Source organism: Paramacrobiotus metropolitanus, unplaced genomic scaffold (genome assembly GCF_019649055.1).
Source record: "Paramacrobiotus metropolitanus isolate TYO unplaced genomic scaffold, Prichtersi_v1.0 Parri_scaffold0000002, whole genome shotgun sequence".
NCBI lineage: Eukaryota > Metazoa > Tardigrada > Eutardigrada > Parachela > Macrobiotidae > Paramacrobiotus > Paramacrobiotus metropolitanus.
In genome coordinates this window covers 1,190,812-1,209,143 of record NW_026570222.1, presented here as the reverse complement: position 1 = coordinate 1,209,143, position 18,332 = coordinate 1,190,812, and the positions used below count along the sequence as shown (strand labels likewise).

The 18,332-nt window shown below is 42.1% G+C and overlaps 3 protein-coding genes across 5 annotated transcripts; 1 reads left to right on the top strand and 2 right to left on the bottom strand.

The window, feature by feature from the left end:
• Positions 1–5: 5 nt before the first annotated feature.
• On the bottom strand, positions 6–9,793 carry LOC129581943 (rho GTPase-activating protein 39-like). 2 transcript variants are annotated; one of them, XM_055473265.1, is made up of 18 exons: positions 9,472–9,793; positions 9,245–9,410; positions 7,556–7,657; positions 6,765–6,903; positions 5,669–5,824; positions 5,471–5,563; positions 5,163–5,293; positions 3,707–4,869; positions 3,153–3,365; positions 2,857–3,077; positions 2,497–2,775; positions 2,086–2,312; positions 1,869–1,998; positions 1,568–1,764; positions 1,177–1,251; positions 838–1,096; positions 545–604; positions 6–473 (listed from the first exon to the last, which is right to left on the bottom strand). In XM_055473265.1, the coding sequence occupies exons 2-18, from the start codon at positions 9,259–9,261 to the stop codon at positions 339–341; spliced, it is 3,597 nt and encodes a 1,198-aa protein (XP_055329240.1). In that variant the 5' UTR covers positions 9,262–9,410; positions 9,472–9,793; the 3' UTR covers positions 6–338. The 2 variants fall into 2 exon arrangements, with proteins under 2 accessions (XP_055329240.1, XP_055329249.1); XM_055473274.1 differs by having other exon boundaries at positions 9,479–9,793.
• A 3,004-nt stretch (positions 9,794–12,797) lies between these two features.
• On the top strand, positions 12,798–14,229 carry LOC129589620 (SCAN domain-containing protein 3-like). 2 transcript variants are annotated; one of them, XM_055484449.1, is made up of 3 exons: positions 12,798–13,177; positions 13,261–13,468; positions 13,520–14,229. In XM_055484449.1, the coding sequence occupies exons 1-3, from the start codon at positions 13,154–13,156 to the stop codon at positions 13,972–13,974; spliced, it is 687 nt and encodes a 228-aa protein (XP_055340424.1). In that variant the 5' UTR covers positions 12,798–13,153; the 3' UTR covers positions 13,975–14,229. The 2 variants fall into 2 exon arrangements, with proteins under 2 accessions (XP_055340424.1, XP_055340416.1); XM_055484441.1 differs by having other exon boundaries at positions 12,798–13,203.
• A 441-nt stretch (positions 14,230–14,670) lies between these two features.
• On the bottom strand, positions 14,671–17,990 carry LOC129589047 (uncharacterized). Its single transcript, XM_055483527.1, has 12 exons — positions 17,837–17,990; positions 17,587–17,670; positions 17,349–17,385; positions 16,913–17,000; positions 16,620–16,844; positions 16,481–16,557; positions 16,205–16,432; positions 15,769–16,054; positions 15,552–15,715; positions 15,399–15,491; positions 15,277–15,342; positions 14,671–15,151 (listed from the first exon to the last, which is right to left on the bottom strand). Exons 2-12 carry the CDS (start codon positions 17,652–17,654, stop codon positions 14,879–14,881), a joined length of 1,605 nt encoding a protein of 534 aa, XP_055339502.1. The 5' UTR covers positions 17,655–17,670; positions 17,837–17,990; the 3' UTR covers positions 14,671–14,878.
• Between the last annotated feature and the right edge of the window lie 342 nt (positions 17,991–18,332).

Here is an 18,332-nt window from a genome sequence, read left to right as displayed (position 1 = left end):
CCACATCACTGAGCGGAATTTTTATTCGTTCAAAGAATCAAAATAACAACTTAACAAACAAAAAAAACATTACAAGAGGATGAAAACTATGAAATAAGGCGCTTGAACAAGCAGCTTCTTGACTTCAAATAATATACAAACCAATACAACTCGTTCACACATGTTTTATAAGAAGTCGACTAGAATTTCTATGCATATCAATAAAAATGAGCATAATGAACCGTTGTATCCCAACCAGCAAAACTATGTCTAACCATCAGAAAGGACCATCCGCGCCACGAATACCGCACGACATACAGGAAACAGAGGTCCCAAATAACTGATCACGAATCAAAATATTATTGCACACCTTCTATCCATGAAGTATCCAAATGCTGCATCAGTGTCCTGATGAACGTCATTTCTTTGCGAGTGTTTTCGAAAATCACTTGCGGATCATCTGACGTACATCGGAGGCAGTTTGGTGCCATAACCTATGTAATCAGACAAATGTTAAAAGAAGTCGAATATACCGTAACAGTACTGGATTCCATTCATTACGCACCATTGCAAGGTTTTGTGCATCCATTTTTGTGGTTTGGACGTTTTCCGACTGAGCAAATATCTGCAATAACAAGAGCAAATATCTGATTCACCAGAAATTATTATTTTCATTTTTCAACAATATGCAAAGAGTAGACGATTCAAAACCAGGTCGAATGCAAATCTACCGACGCTGTAATTTTTAATTTTCCATTACAGTACAACATGCCCTAACACACCGTACTATATATAGTATGGAAGTTTATGAATGAAAACTCTACAGTGCGGCGTCACAAAGCTCAGTCCGGCACTTACTTGCAGGAAGCGAATTAAATATGTCAGAACACGCTGGTTTATTTCCGGAAGTTCACCGATTATGTGAACGGCATTTTTGGCACTGTTGCAGTTTTGGATGCAGAGATCGTAAAATCGCGCAGGAATCAGTGGTTCATACAATTCACGATACCACAGCTTCAGTAAAGAGCTAGGAACATGTGGATCGCAACAGTCAGGTTTATTCCATCTGTCCATTTTGACTTTTAGCATATTCACTTCATCAATGTCTCCCGGAACTCTACACAGCGGGGAGGAAGGTTACGCAGACTGCCATATAAGCCCATAAGTTAGCAATGACAAATTTTTTACAAAACAAACCGAAATATCCCTTCGGTTCTTAATCCGTTAAGGCGTAAAATCTCTTCCGATAAGATCGTTTGAATCCAAGGCAAGCTGGAAAATTACAATGGCAAAAGCGTGAAAATAACCACTGAAAATTACCACCACTAAAACAAAAACCAAATAAAAAAAACAAGATTTCACACAGAGACTAAAAGTGTTCATACAGAGAGCATGTTACATCAAAAATACCATTTGTATAATTACAAGCAAATTTTCTATAACGTTTTCCAGCTGAAGTTAAAATTATCGAAAAAGGTTTGACATTCTAAAGAGTTGCTACACTACTGTAGATGCAGATCTATCTAACTTTAACAGGGCAGTGTAACATCTCAGAATTTTATTTTTTCAGTAAAAAGAATAAATTTACCTTCGGTCTGGATAACGCTCTTTTTGCAACAGCATGACATCGTCTAAAGAATTTCCAAACATTGACGGATGGAATATTTGAATGCGGGCCTGTTGTATTTCTTCCTCGGTCGGCTTGCGAATTCCTCTTTTGGCACCGGTTTGCGACATTCGCTCTAACCGTTTCAAACAATGACTAGCATAATGGCTAACTTGAACCTATACGAAAGACAAACAAATCGATCGCTTGAAATCAAATAACACCCCAGAAACCAGTATCCAGTGCCAGAGTCTGGCCCAGTGTCAACACCATCACGACTAACCTCAAATGTATTACAAGCCGGGCTTTGGAAGCGCGAGATATAAGTACGTAAATAAGCAAAAAAGCTGGTCGACGGAGGAAAGAAGGCTAAACAAATGGCCATAAGTTCCCATCCGCGCCGCAGGCTCTCACTGAATAAAAACAAGTTCACCATCAATGAACCGAATTTAAAAATAAAATACTAGAGATGCTACAAATGACGGCAAATGATGTCTTACGATTTGTGGTTTTCTGTGGTCTGTTTGCAAATCTGTATGAAGAGTTCATCGCGCAGCGTGGGTTTTTGCCAAGCCATTCGTGTTAATTCAAGCGCCATGCCGTCATGTGTTTTACTATCTTTCGCCTTTCGATCGCCCATATACATTTGTATCAGACGGTACATGGCACAAGCTTCTTTCTTCACTGACTTGTCCGCTGTCATAATTAGCGGTTTCTTAATGGAATCCTGCAGGCCACACATTCATTCAACAATTGCTACCGTGTGTGTCAACAAAAGAAACCAAATTTAAACAGCTGATTTCGTTCGCGCTATGAATCGGCGACTTAAATCATTTAGCGAAAATCCACCAGGAAAAAAAACGAACCTACTGACGGCTAGATTTGCAATACACTGAATTACTCTTACTCACCTTTGACCACGACAAAAGACTTTGAATGGAGACTTTCTTCCTAAATATCCCTTTCGTGTGATCGTTTAATTTAACTTGTGCCGCTCTGTGATCTACATCTTCATTGACAAATGTTCTATCCCGCGTCAAGGTAGCACTCCCGTTCAATCCAGGATAAAATGGGCGGCACACGGGAGAAGCACTTTTGGTGCTGGAGATGAGCGATGTCTCTGACTGTGTGGGCAACACAACGGACACCGGCCTCGGTTGTTGTTGTGCTGATAATTCTGTTTGCACGGACTAGAAAAGTAAACAATGAAGTACAATGTCAAACCTGTCAGATTAATGCGATCAACACCAGCTGCTCGCAGGAACACATACTTGACTTTTCTCTAAACCCGGCAGTTTCGTTCCAGTTATGGTAGCAGTGGGCTTTCGGCGTAGTGAGGCATGCCGCGTATCTACAGGAGCCAAGCACTGTGCCTGCACTTTATCCCGCAGTGCGCTAACCGCTGCGGCGCTGTAATCTGCATCGCTACTGTCGTCGTCTTCCGGTGCGGCGGCGGCTTCCACCGGCATCGATTTGAGTGTGCGGTCGACTGCTGTAATATCAATATTACAAGAGATATACACAACAGTGAATCGCTCCAATTATTGGCACAGACGAATAGTAATACCACAGTAATTTGGATGTGTCCGCAGTTGTGACGGTGATAAATGACCGTATCGATTTTTTCCTGATGGATCAGCCATCATTTCATCCAAATCATCATCGTCTTCGTCCTCCTCATCGAAATCATCAGAATCCTCAACATCCGCGTCGTTATCTTCGCTGTCGGTATCCAAATCAGAGTGCTGCTGCTGATTGCTGGCATTTCTTCTTATCTCTACTGCAAAATACCCACCGGCATTTCAATAACACCAAACTCTTCAACACACCAATAACACTTTGAAAGGCAGATTCAGACAGATTGTAATATGTTTCCTTACTGACAAGAAATTTCTATGGCGATCAGCATAGAAATATTGGTGCACAGAAATTTTTAGCGACATTTGTAAAATTCTGAATAAATTTCTATTCATCTTCATTAATACACCATCAACGGTAGCAAGTATTGTATTTTATACTTTGACATTCGATCCATCCAACTTACACAATTTTTTAGTACGGCAAAAATAAACTGTTTACGGTATGAGGGTCTCTAACAACGTTATGATGCACTTTGCTTACCGGGCGATTCCAGTGTGATACGAGGATGTCCGTTAATTCTACGATTCCCAAAAGTATGCGCGTTGGTTTCGTATTCCGCCGCCCTCAACAATTCTTCTGCTTTGCGATCTTCTTCCAACTCTGCCGGACTTAACTTAGGCATGAATCTTCCCACTGTAACCCGTCGCTGCAACTGCGGCGAGAATGGTCCAGATGTTTTGCTAGAAGAACCATCCGATGATGGACTCTTCATGTCATGTCGATCCACCGAAATGGTTCGCTTCAGTTTCGTGGCTGAATTTGCACCCGTGAATGTCGATACCCCGGGGATGCTGGCAATAATATTTTCCGGCATGGGTACCCGACTCGGGAGAGGTGTCAAAAATCCATGATTAGGGCGCTGGTTAGATGGCACGGGATGTGCAAATACGGGTTCCGTATTTCTCGCCACTGCAGCGGAGCTTGCACTTAACAAACTTCGCTTACTTTCCAGAGATGAGTGGGAATGACTGGAGCTTCCGCTGGCATGTTGTGACGCACCAGACGGCGTTGTCACCTCAGTGCTCGGTCCAGGCGAAGGAATCCCATTAGACTTGGTCAAATTCTTTTTCCGCGACTGCATTGGCGTGCCACCAGAAATGGCAAAAGCGTCATTGCGCGGGCGCAACTGATAGCCGATTTCCGCAATCTGCGGTAATGGTGCATCCGTGTTACGGCGCTGCACACGCGGAGTGGATTCAACCGAACGAATTCCCGATGGAACAATCGGTGCTGTCTGTGAACTGTGGTCCGTACGAATCCGGTAAGGTAGAGAGCCATCGGTGTGATCCAGATAAAAGTTTTTGTGATCAAAGGAACGTTGACGACGCGGCAGGACCACTCCCTGGCTGCTTCGGGAGAAACTGGCGGAGGGCAGTGGCTGAATGATGTCCGAGGGGGAATCATTTTCATTCAAGCTCTGGTTCTCGTATAAACCAGTTCGTGAAAGAGATCCTGTGGGGAATTCAAGAGTGTTCGCAGCGGGAGATCGTGGTGATGGAGTTCGCGGTGGCACCGATTCATGAGTACCGGTAGCTGACAGCCGCTGTGGACTAAGTGGGACCATTTCGGATGACAGTCTCCCATTATTCCAAACATCCTGGCTGCTTACTTCCAGCAAGCTTTGATCTCGCATTCCATGGCCACTGGAAGATGACATTCTGATGAGAATCTTATACCGTGTCTATCAGGTTGACTGACCATTATCTGCGTTATAAGACGTAACTAGTTTGCGTCATTTAAAAATAGTATTTGTACAGTAGCTACTCTAGGTGCTGAATGCTCATTCAGAAGAACGGAACCCATTTTCTACGACTGACAAACCTAACAAACTGTCAATCTGCTGCATCACTGTACTAGTTTATCATTGTTCCACGATCGAGGAAAGAACAACCGCCACCATAATAAAGTAGCGAAAATTAATTAATCGACTGTTTACCGTTGAGGAAATCCAGCGGACAACTGACGCTGAACAGCCGGCGCCCGTCGAGCGGCTTGCACAGAGCTCCCCTGAGAATTGCTACTGCGAAGTGCATTCTGATGCATGCTGCACTTGTGACTGTGGTGATGCTGTAAGAGAAAACGGCACTATCAGTCGAAAATGCACCACGCTGACCAGAGTGCTAAATGTTAATCTGGCACAATTTTTCCGTGACTAATAAAACCCCACAGAATTTAAGCAAGTGGGGCTTTATCCTGTATGTATATGTTTTACTTTATGTCTTTCTCGTCTGCCCGCTCGTTTACCCGTTTAGTCTCTTTGGGGGAAGGCTGTGGAGTAGTTTGTGTTTGTGAGCTCAATTTACGAACGGATCCCGGTTGAAGTCGCTCTGATCGACCCTGGTAATCCAAAGGAAATAAATTTTCTCATAGTTTACATAATTGCTCAAGTAGGCAAACAAAGTGTGTGACTGAGGCCCGTCTCTCATACAAAAGCACACATACATCTTTCTTGGCTGTCATCGACGAACTGCTGGCCAGCGTAGAGGATGTGGTTCCATTCTGATTACGATTGGATGTGGTGCCCGTAGCAGCGTCAGGAAATCTGCGGTTCCCACGTGAGGCATCGTCGTCTCTCACTTCAGTATTCTGTTTTAGAGTCTAAAATAATCACGCATTCATCAGTAGACTGCTCTTAACAGCAGTATCAGTAGTCAGAAAAACCATATCACGGTAAAAATATGTATAACTGGTAAATGGTAATAATCCGCCACTCTTTGAAAAAAATTGCTAGGCGCATGGTCAACTTCTGCATAACATCGGACACCTTGAATTTTCAACAATGCGACTATGCTGTAAATATGAGGACAGACTAATTATCCCTGATGATGAGAATCCGAAGATGCATTCACATTTTACAATCAACTAACCAGATCGAAAGCCATATTACAGCCATGTAAACAGACGGAACAGATAATCAAGTTCGTTTGTCACTTTGTCTAACTATGTAATGAGCTCGCAGAAAAAAGCTGCACAGAACCCAGAGTGTAACCACATCCGGTTTCAGAGGCTCGCATTACCATATTCATTATAAAAATATGCAAATTCAAATTACATGCATTTCCAAAAATTAGAAAAATTAGAAGATGAAAAATACTACCATTTGCCGAGAATTACTAATTTTGACAAAACTTTTGAAGTATGTTTTAACGGTCATATCGCTGTTTATCAACGACACTGGGCAACCGATAACAGAATCAAAAACTAGGCGAAATTGGACAAGTCATTTCCCACTCAGGTCAATCGATCGATGATATCGGCAGCATAAAGCGCCATAGCTATGTTGTCGACTGACACCACAGAATGCGCACGAGAGTGGAACGACGGCACAAAAGTGAGCAGTGAAAAAAATAGCGATCTTTTAATTTTCCACTGGGGCAGCACTTTCCACTAGTGCTTAATACCCAGACACCACTACTTAAGAGCTTCAAAAAAGATCACCCAACAGTCAATTTTGCAAGTAGTCTGCAGTGTCGTTTACGGATGTCAGCGCTTTCGTAAAATTAATGTCATCTTATTAGCACAACGATGACAACCAAACCTGTAATTTAGCCAATGGAATTATATCACAGTTTTCCGGTCGTTCCCAGATGGTTTTTGAATCCGTCGCATTGTAATAATAAAATCGATGCGTTTTATCATCGTACAGTTCCCACCACTGATTGCTATCGGCTTTTTTCCTGCAAAAAAATCGTACAAAAGACTGGTTAATTAATAAGTACTCGGACACCGCAAAGTGCGAACGCTGTGTCCCCGGAGGACATCATTCGCTTTGTGCGCCGTAAAATTAATAAAACAGCACAGATAAATCAAGGAATGTCATAAACGAACCCAAGAACGATAATAATAATTTCCACGTTCGTAATTCACAGACTCAGTGCGCGCTATCCTTTATACTCATATCACGTACTCTATATGCGTAAAATTACAACAAAATCGACCAAGATATAAAATCAAAGGGTGACCACTGACCACAGATCCTGGTTACGCCAGCATACCCTTACCAGTCGAATTTTCAGCACTTTGTATTTGGTACGTTAACAATTTATTCGCTATAATAATGAAAAACTCTTTAGTCCAAACTTCATCAGAAGGGAAGAGTTTAGGCAGGGAAAGAATAAACTACAGAATACTCAATGCAACGGCTTGAAATATCTTAATACAGTGTATACCGGTAGTGGTGCTACAATACTTAGTCAAATCAACCTGGTCGTATGTGAAACGGAAAGAAATGTAATATCCACAGTATCCCCATACTATTCGTTACAATTCTGTAATTCTAAGAGCATTCACTATTTTCAATCGTTCTGCATGATAGCGACGCAAACTTACACGCGTTGTCCATAAGGCGGTGCCCACACACATTCACCGGAAACAAGGTTAGCGTACATATAATTTTTGGAACGTGGCTCGATGATTTCCACCCATTCCATTCTGAAAAGAAAAACACCCAATGTCTTATCAACGCTGGTTTTCGAATCACAAAGTGCCGTAAAACCACGGAAATCGAAAAATCTGACATCTGTGGAAGGCTCCACACACCCAGCTATCAGTAGGAAATTAAACTTCATCAGCCTGAAGATAACCGCGGTGACACGAAACCTGCCTTATTACGGACAGTTCTCGGCGATCGTCGAACATGTTTCATTTTGATAATGCTACTCAGCGTTCCTATTAACACTGTCCATTCAATCACCGAACCGAACAACATGGCCAGTTCACAACAGCCACCTCTTTACAAAGTACAAACTAGCTGCAAAAAGTTTAATCTGTTCAAACACATAATACTGCTGCAGCAATAAAGTAATCATTCGTGCACAGCAGATTTCACAAATGAAAATACTGTATGAGTACTGTATCACTGTTCAAATCAGTTTATATAGTATAATACATCAGGCAGCAAGGCAATACTTCATAAAGTAAAAATTACTAACTCCTTTCATGGTGAAACAATTTAAATTTTAAGCAGCTTCACCCAAACAAGTAAATACATATATAAATAATTAAATCACTCTGTTTCGCCATTTAGTACTCCATTTGTTACTTTGTGCGCAGATTTTGTTTTCGTTTAAATAGGACGGATAACTTTAAAATCACTCATACTTTTGTGCTAATGGCTGCATCAGTATTATTTGCACGAGACTGGAATTCCGAATATTAAATGGCGAAGCACCTGAACGCATTCCAGCAATAACCAAGATCAGAGTAACGCGTAGGAGTGAAAATACGATAAACAAGGAGGTCCATAAGAAACATACCTATAATAATGTACTAATGTACTAAAAAATGAGGTGATTGCTGATTGAACAAATGCAATACTGCGACTTGCGAGAATCGTAACTAGTAAATAATATCAGCATTGTTACTGCCAAATGCCAAACGAGCGAAATCCTTAAGCTACGAGTACATCGTATAACACAGGAAAAACAGCACAGTTTCATGTATGTAAGTACGTTTCTAACCTCTCCATCAATTCACAATTTACCCCCACAATAAAAACAAATATCTATATTGTATATTTTATTCTTTCCTTGTACCACATTCCTAAATAGCATATGGCTTGCGGCTACTTACTGTAAACCACTGAACGTTGTCTATCTATGGTCTACAGTAACCAATAATGATAATTCTAGTTTAATTTCTAAGTACATATCCACTACTTTAACCGTCTAACGCCAGTTAAGTCTGTGCTCAATGCTTATGGAGGAGCACAGTACTATTTTGTCCAGCACCTCAGACTTTAGAGTGAAAAAACATTACCTTACCTATGGCTTTCGAGTAACTCGAAAAGCCATAGGTAAGGTAATTATCACTTGTTTTAATAGTTTTAAAAATGTGCTCGTGATGAAGGCTTAAACGCTTAGTTAGCAACTCGCGCTTCGCGTTCGGCGCAAGCTATTTAAATTTTCTTGCATTTTATTCAGTATGTTTAAAATTTTATATCACATAATCTAAAATTTGTTCCCAGATCTAAATTATCCAACCAATTTTGTCACAAAATCAAGACATACAGTCGCTTACTCTTCGTTCTCTGTCATCTTGTAATCCTCAGAACTGCACCACTGCCGCTGGTACAGGTCGATTACAATCCCCAAAAGAATCACATTGGTCACAATTCTGGTGGCGATTTCTTAACTAATTTTCAGAACTCGATCCGAGAACTTCCGAAAGTAAATTACCAGTAACGCTGTAACAGGACATGAGGAATATGGTATCACTGCTGCGATGCAAGATGCGACCCGACTTACGCATTACCCAAAATCGTTATAATCCATGTTTAGCACAGATATAGCGCAACGCAAATGATGAATCAGAAAAGGATTCTGGTTGCCTCACGGTTCGTGGCCACAACATACAGTAAGTACACAGTACTAGTGAGTATAGTACTGCACTTCTACTGATTTACACCGAGAGCTTCTCGCTCGTTCACTTGTGTCCTCTAAATCATGATTTGGATCAAAGGAATCTGCACCGCTATATGAAATATTTTCGATCCCGCATTATACATACAGGCTGAGACAGACACACAGTGTCGCACACATACAGACACACAAATACATTTAATAAACTGTGCAGTTTTCGACTAAATATCCGATATGACTGCACACAGTGCACAGTGCAGTCTGCACTCCGCTATCAGGGCACACTAAGGCCTTGTCCCGATTTAAAGCGAAGCTCGCTATGGTAGAGTTGCTCAACCGCACGAGGTGGCTGTATGCAGTGGCCACGCCTACAGATACAGTACGCGAAGCCACCTCGCGAAGTGGAGTTGCTGTATCGCAACGAGATTCGCTTCGAATTCGGGACGAGAGCTAACACAACACAGCTGTAGACAGCCCATTAACAGCTAGCAGCAACACGCCCCTAAGACCACTACCACTGGTGCTGCCTTAACAAGGAGGACCGCCCTCTCTATTCCTATACTACAGTCCTAACAGCAAGTAACGATGGATGCGAATAAAGTTCTCAAGTATAAAAAGTTAGACTTCAAAAATCCGGAGACCTCGAGTTCGTTTTCATCATTCAATAGTCCAAGATTTATGCTTTTGACGCACTTATTTCTGCAAGAACCGCCAAACGGAATTCTTTAGACTAATTTCTGGCGAAATCAGCTATTGGTGATTTGTCGCTTTTCGTCATATAATGCTGAGATCCACCATTTCAGGTTCGCCGCTCCTGCTGAGATCCACCATTTCAGGTTCGTCGCTCCTGAAAATTTGCTTTTACAGTAGACAATTTGGACAAAGTGCGGCAGTAGCAATACAAATGGCTAAAGCCGTCTCGTAGACGCACGACGGAACGGCTATCGCTACAGCCATTGTTATTGCTACTGCCGCATTTTGCCCAAATTGTCTAGTAATTCGGTAAATACTCTGCGTACATCAGTGCTTCTTTTACCGTTGTCGATCTGAAACTTGATAACAGTTATCAGAAATATATTCTAGTTCCAACATCAAAATAGCCGCCAGTCACGTGATTCGAAACTAAAAATACGGCTAACCTTTTAGATCTTATGTGATCGAGGATTGGTCTTACGACCACCGGACTGCAGATTAAGAAATACCCGCCTTATAATATGGACGCCAGGGCCACGTTTTTTATAAAAGCTTTAGAACGGCTCGACGAAGCTGGAAATAAGGGAATCGAAGAACTGCAAGATGTGGCCGTTACCATTCAGTCTGAAATTCAGAACGAAAACTTCAGCTTGGAGTCTCTTCTCGCCATAAAAAACGGAATTCCTGAAACCTCACCATATGACACAGTGCGCTTACAAAGATTTCTTATAACAAGCTTAAGCGGATGTGTCGCGCTTAAAAGCACTGGAGACGGTAACTGTTTGTACAATTCAATTGCTGTTTCGGTAAATGGACAGGAATCGTTATCGAGCGAGTATCGAGTACGTGCAGGGCTGCTGATGATACTAGAACCAGAGCGCATGACTTTTAGTCCGGAGCAGCAGGTAATCGACACTTGTGAGGTCCACCCTTGGCGGTACCGGTCTTTATTGGCGCAGTTTGCCGAAACCTGCCCGCACCGGTATCACGTTGCAACTGTTTTTTTAAACAAAGAAACATTTGACGAAATTCCGCGACGCGGCCCAGGTAGTGAAAATGGAATCAGCGTAATATTACCCACAGAAATGGAACTTTGGATTCAGAACGATGCCGAAAACATCGTGAAACCAAATCGATGGGCATGCCAGAACTGTATCATTGCTGTCGCAACGTCGTTGCAGGTGGAGATAGTTATTTTACGGCCAAAGGTATGCTATGTTTTCTAATAACGTTTGGTCTTAAGACCAGCTTACCAAATGCACGGTTGCAGGGATACTCCTCTTTCCTGGTGCGACCGAATTCACCCTGTGGAAGAAGAATTTATATATTATGGGAGACAAATCACTTTGCTCCAGTGCAGCTTGATGCAAGAGCCAAACAATACCTGTCCGCGGTAATCGCTGAAGCTATGCATCGAAAGCGCGACAAAAATTCCGGCGGATTATCATTGTTTTGCCTTTCTTGCATTTTGTACCCAAAAAAGACCGACTGTAGCAAACAAATCTTAACAGATTCTGATTTTTACGATTTTCCAAGTCCGATCACACCAGAAAAGCAAATGAAAAAACGCAAGGAAGGAAGTCAAACCAATAAAACTTGCCCCGTGGAATCCAATAGCTCACGGTCCGCATCATTAGTGCCTCAACTGAAAAAGCGCAAAACGCATCTCCAGCAGCCTGACCTGCCCCCGAGAGCAGTAAAGTGCGCCACCGACGATGAAAGACATCTGTCCCACTCAGGAACTCGGCTTAAATTTTCTGAATCAGGTCAGAATGGGGACCATGTTACGGAAACATTTCTGAATTTCGACTTACCGGACGATTTAGATCTTTTCCAAGAACAGTCGAATGCTGAAGTTTCTACAGGTAATATAATGGTTAATCGTTTTAACGATATGGCTGCATGGAGCACGCTGGCCAATGAGAATATGTTTTGCAGGAAAAGCCACGGTCAAGTCTGTCGAAATCGAACGTAAGCATTTGTCTTGCAACATCTTACGTGTTATACTGCAAAAATTCTTAAATGCCTTTACGTACTTAGGGATCGCGTTCGCGCCGTATTATTGAAATATACGGAAGCGAAATCGAAAATCCTGAGTTTTGCACCAAAGGAATTTTCAGCAATCGCACTGTGGAAGTTATGGAAAATTTAACACGATCAGTACAAAATAATGAGGTAGTTTTCACAATTGTTGAAGTTGATGTGGTCTTACGACCAGTTATCTTCGTTTAGGATTTGGACGCCACTCAAAAAAAGCTTATCCGCGAACGAATGCGATTTTTTTATGAAGGCGGTTGCAGAACAGGCGGCTTTAGGCTCAGTTTGGCGGACGGAAAATTATTTTACAAGGATAAACTGGCCAAGAAAAAGCATATCCCTCAAATTTGTAGACGTTTTGAATTTGCGTGGAATATTCATCTTTCGCCTTCACAAGCATGCGTTGCGCGAAGCGCGGAAAGCCTGGCAAAAGAGTTGTCGCGCTCTGTGTTCATTAAGGATGGACATCGGTTGATGGAGAGTATTAAATCCGTTTGTGCTGGTTGTCAAATCACGAGAGCAACAAAGCAGCTTATGCCTTATGTGCCAAAAATCATAAGGACCTTCGAATTGATGGAGCGAATTCAAATCGATCTCGTTGATATGGCACCCGATACGGAAATGCAAATGCGAACAAATCTCGGCCAGTTTCGCTACGTTCTTTCCATAACAGAATGTTTCAGCCGATTTTGTTTTTTGTTTCCTATTAGAAACAAGACAGCCGAAGAAATTCATGCACAGTTGGTAACCTTTTTTGTGGATGAAGGTTGTCCAAAAATTCTACAGAGTGACAACGGAAAAGAGTTCGTTAATAAGCTGGTAAAAGACCTTTTGGAAAATGCAAGCGTTGGGTTTGTGCATGGTAGGCCATACCATCCACAGTCACAGGTAACTGTCTTTTTCAAATTTCTAGATTTTAAAAAAATCTTCATTTTAATGTTACAGGGACAAGTGGAACGTCTAAATCAAAAGCTGAAGCGAGCTCTTGCATTTATGATGGCTAATTTAGACCCTGTAACGCAAGGTTTATTATGGCCGTATTTTTTGCCATCCGTCCAGCACTTATTGAATACAACACTACATAATTCCACAAATATGACGCCGTTTGAAGTCTACAAAGGGTACGCTTCTGCGCTAAGCCTTGAAAGAATAGGTAAGATTTCCCAACCTGGTCTCAAGACCTACCAAACACTTTCAGTTGTAGAATTGGATCCGGTGCCATGGAAAGCGGAGCACGTCAGTATGCTGAAACGACTTATGCCTGAGCCACCAGATGATGAGTTTGCTGATGTTTATGCAACGGAACAGTATGAAAACGACATTGATGAAAAGGCTGAAGAAAACCTTCGACACCTAGATGATCTGCCAGAACCGCTGCGGTCGCAGGCTTTACACGCGCTGGAACAGCTGCATTACCGACGTGCTTGCATGCAGACATCTGTCATCGAAAATGTAGAGCGAAGACTTTTTAAAAACATCTACGGACCAGCAGTGAAGGCTAGGCAGATACGAATCGAAGTTGGCGATGTGTATATTTGGCGTCCGCATCAAAAAAAGACGGAAATTATCCGGTCGTGTAAAGGTGAAGATTGTGCGAATTATGGAACAAGAGAAAACGCTCTCCTCAAGATACCAGGTGGAATATTTCAAGAACGGTGACCGGGAACCTCCCATAAAGACCAAAGAAAATTCTTCGTTTTTCACAGTGCTTTTGGTTAACACAAACGAATTATCAATTTATCGGCGCCGTATTGCTACCCAAAATGGAGTCCATGAAGAGCGCATGCGAGAAGAAAGCACTATTGGCTGTTTATCAGAAATTCACAAGGACGCAAATGCGGTGGGAAGAGGCGTTCACGAATTTGCTGACACAATGCGTGCTTATTTGAAAGAAACGAGTTGTTTGGCAAAACGCGTGCAGCCTGGATTACTGGATGAAGCAGACGCAGAGAAGTTTTTCATTTGTTGGATCAAGGTGCAGCAGCTTTCATAACGGAGACGGAGCGCGAAAAGCTTCCAAAGATCTGGAAGACGTCTTAGCTGGGATAAACGAGTTGCGAGATTCAACAGGGTTTTTGTACTGGATGAGCGGTTTATTGAAATGGGAAGCAACGACGTCCAAATCGCCTTTTAAAATAAGAAATATCCTGGCCGGGCAAGATCTTTACCACAGAGAATCTTGCATGCGATGTATGGAAACTCAACCTGATTGTGGGCATTTGTGCTGTACAGATGCTCTGAATGAACTTTGTGCAAAACGAGGTATGAGTTAATCTACTAATATGCAATTTGTTATGGTTCTAAATGTACTAGAAACTCTTGATTGTAAACTAATGACTGTAGCGACAGCAACTCTTGTTGCTTTATTTTAGCAATAAGAACAGCATCTGAATGCAGGAAGCAAAAAATTCTTTAAGCTGAAGCATTTTACCATAAAAAAGTCGGCACGAAAATTCAAAAGCTAACATAAAACAGTCATTTGGTCTCAAGACCAGGTCTCGTCGCTAAAGAAACAAAAGTATCGGTACCATTTCGACGAAACATCAATAAACTGAAGACCCGTTCACAATAAATCTGTAAAATAATTTCCGTTAAGCTTTAAAGTAGACGTTGCTGGATCCGCAGATTCCACTGCATCGGCTGGCGCATAATAGATGTCAGCCGGATCGATTTGAGCAGGTCCAACTTTTGAGTATACAAGAACCCCTGGCTGAAGAACACCGTAATCGCTGGTGTCAAACTTTCCAGTAGAAGAGTTCGCTTTTCCGCCATAATACACGTTCAGCATTTTCGAAATCATCAGGTTCTTGCAGGGGGTTTTCACAACGTTGTGCAGCTGTAAAAAGCGTAATAATGTTAGCCTTGGTCTTAAGACCTGGCGCACAAAATCTTGAACTTGGACAATAATAAAGAAGTGCGAAATATGAACTTGGTCTTAAGACCACACATGCAACGGCTTACTCGAGCTCGTTCTAGCTTTAACAAACAAGTTTCCCGCTGGTATTCTGAATTTTCAAGTCGAGAATTCTGCAAAAGAACAGGTAAAATATTTGAAATCTAGCGCCACACGCTCAAATTTCTACCTGGCAATCAATTTGTTCGGCTGCAAGTTGTGAAAGCGCGTGATCCAGCTTTTCCTTTAGTGCCGCGGCTTCTGCACGTGCGCTAGCCAAATCCTGCAAAACGGAAAAACCCGTTAACTTAAACCTGCGTTAACCTCTTTTCAAATGACAGACGTCGCTTGAATTGGCTGGTGCCATATCCGAAGGGACCGGAGGTTGCGGAGATCCTTTCAGTCTTTTATGAGGATTATGTTTTTTGCTGGAAGCCGACTGCGTTTCATCTGGGTCTTTAGCATCGTCCGCATCTTCTTCTGCAGGAATCTCAGCTGCCTCTTTTACTGCAAAATCGGCGTTTAAAAACAGCAAAAAAATCAAGAAAAAATTTTACTACCGTATTTCTCAATTTTGTTCCAGTCTCCTTCTGCAATAATTTCTTCAAACGCCCGCTCAATCATTTCACTGGTCTTCAAGCCCAGTTTTATTCTTCGGAAAATAATAGGTCCGATTTCTTTTTTCTCGCTTTCCATGCCTTTGCTCGACTTTTTTTCTTTAGGAATGTGCTTTATCTCTCCGGCATCGGCTTTTACCATGAATCGGTTAAGAACCGCAAATGTCTTCACTGGGAGATGTGCGCATTGGTAGATGAATTTGTACGAACATTGTTGCAGCGTCTTTAACTGAAAAGGGACCAGGTTGCGTTAGCTTTGAATCTCTCTAACCTAAGGTCTGGTCTCAAGGCCAAATCATTCGCATAGCAAGAAGTTGCCGAAACAATCTTAGCAAAAGTCGGCTTGGTCTTGAGACCAGTGCTCAAAAGTATTACTCACTGGAATTCCAGTAACTTTGCTGATCATCTTGTTATCGGACTGCACTTGCTTGCTGGTCTTCTGCAGGTCACCTGCTTCTTGCTGGATGTTTTGTGCGTTGTAGCAAATCTTTCGGAACAACCGAAGGGTGTCAAATACGGTTTCCTCGCGGTGGACGCTTGTTTCCGTATTACGTGCACGCGATAAGAACAAGCACCGATTGTCGTCCAGGTCCACGTAGATGGCAACCTATAATCAAATTTGTTCATTTGAGCAAATCAAGTGAAAAGAATCTACCTTAACAAGAGAATCCATTGTCCATCTGCTTTCGCAGTCTTTCACAAGAGCTAATATGCTCTCCAAACGATGCTGACCTAAACACACCACTTCACGTCACCATTTCACCATATTAATAAACTTAGTTAACAAAACAAACCGTCTAGTATTTCCACGACCAAAATTCTGCTTTCTGCTTCTTGGATCAGAACATCTCGTGTTTTGCCATGACTTTGGACCACACCAGTGAGAGAAATCTGAGCAGATTTTGGGTCGGAATTTTTCAGGCTCTCAATAACGACATCTCGGTAATCTTCGTACATTATCCGTGACTGATGCTGAGCGGAAGGAGCACGCAGGTTTCTGATTGGTAATGACACTTCGCCTGCTCAACAAACTCAACTTAACAAACACTAAACACGGCACATATGAAGCAGAGATCTTTGTAATTACACAGAAACGCGTCCTCCACTTCCTTCTTGTAGGGCGATACTTCCATTTGAGAGGCACTAGCGGACGCCACGCGTTTATCCTTGGCGGTCTGCAATTTAATAGTTAAACCAAGGCGATGCTTTGTAAAACAAACCAAATCTTCAAACTCTTCTGTGTGAGCCATTTGGTCGTAAGACCAAGCTAAAGTAACGTTTTCAGGTACTTATTTCTACACCAGATCTTAAGAGCAAGCATATGATCCATCTGGTCGTAAGACCAAGCCAAAGTAACGTTATCAGTTAAACATTTCTACATGAAATTTTAAGAACAAGCACATTTATGTTTTCTAGAGCTTTTATCATGCAAGAAATCACGTGACTGCCTCGTAGCTTTTTACAAATTAGGGAAATTTGGTAACCTTTTCTTCGTTATTTAATTATTATTTAATCGTTTTCACCTCTTTGTTCTGTGAATGATCGGCCTCCTCGCTTTTCCTAAAAAACCGGAAAGAAAAATATATGAACAGTTGTAGTTGTTGCAGACTGATAAGAGCTAACATAGAACCAAAAACCCATTTAGGAGCCAACACTTGTGTTTACAACCTAATACTCTTGAAAATGGAAAAACATTGCCTACACTAAATGCAGGATAACAGCCATCATCAAATAAAGTTTGAGTATTGGTAACATCTTTACCGCTTATCAATCGGCTCCATGTTGCTGAGATCGTCCATGTCGGTTCCGCGGCCGTCTTTCAGAGACATCACTCAAAACCAGACTCTAAAGATGTACAAGACACTCTTGCTGACAATAATTAGCTTTCAGCCATGATAGGAAGCAATAATATCGCAAGCGGTAAATCGAGCATGAGGAGCTTTGAGATAACCACAGGATAAGCTGAAGCAGATCAGAACCTCATATCAGGCCTCTCAGCAGCACTGCTTACCACGTCGCACGCAAACGTTTCCAGAATTCAGATAGATTCTATTATAAAGATTACCTCACATTAAGTGAATATTGTGTAAACTGTTAGCAATAGTACTAAAATGACTTACATAAATAAATCAGTTATTCTACAGAAAGTGAAAAAATTCAGCGAATTCACAAGCTGTAGACTCAAAGAACTTTCAAAGAAAGAAACTGGAAAGCGAAGCCGCTGCACGAACTAGCACGCAATCCCGAAACGAATGGAATGAACTGAAATGACGTGGTGCTGCTGATGATTACTCACTTTTACATGTTAGAGACTTGCAGCAGCAAGGCGTGTGACAACAAACGAAGCTACGCCCATTTGGGAGGGTTGCTGCCAGCTGCTAACGGGCTGTCTACAACAGCGCACACCACAAGTAAAATACTCGTACTTCCGCACTTGCGCATACGCGCAGCACGCCTAGTATACTAGTACGTACTACGTAGTAGTGTAGGCGGATACGTATTCACCT

Bases quoted from the DNA above. Each gene is read 5' to 3' on its own strand.
- LOC129581943 (XM_055473265.1), bottom strand. The intron at 1,765-1,868 runs GTTAGTCGTGAT...TCTTTCGTATAG, and splicing joins CGGCTTGTAATACATTTGAG to GTTCAAGTTAGCCATTATGC. The intron at 474-544 runs GTGCGTAATGAA...CTGATTACATAG, and splicing joins ATGCACAAAACCTTGCAATG to GTTATGGCACCAAACTGCCT.
- LOC129589620 (XM_055484441.1), top strand. From the start codon at position 12,850: ATGCCTTATGTGCCAAAAATCATAAGGACCTTCGAATTGATGGAGCGA. The intron at 13,204-13,260 runs GTAACTGTCTTT...TTAATGTTACAG, and splicing joins CATACCATCCACAGTCACAG to GGACAAGTGGAACGTCTAAA. The intron at 13,469-13,519 runs GTAAGATTTCCC...TTTCAGTTGTAG, and splicing joins GCTAAGCCTTGAAAGAATAG to AATTGGATCCGGTGCCATGG.
- LOC129589047 (XM_055483527.1), bottom strand. From the start codon at position 17,654: ATGTCTCTGAAAGACGGCCGCGGAACCGACATGGACGATCTCAGCAAC. The intron at 17,001-17,348 runs GTGAAAACGATT...ATTAAATTGCAG, and splicing joins ATCATTCACAGAACAAAGAG to ACCGCCAAGGATAAACGCGT. The intron at 16,558-16,619 runs GTTTGTTTTGTT...TGGTGTGTTTAG, and splicing joins GGTCGTGGAAATACTAGACG to GTCAGCATCGTTTGGAGAGC.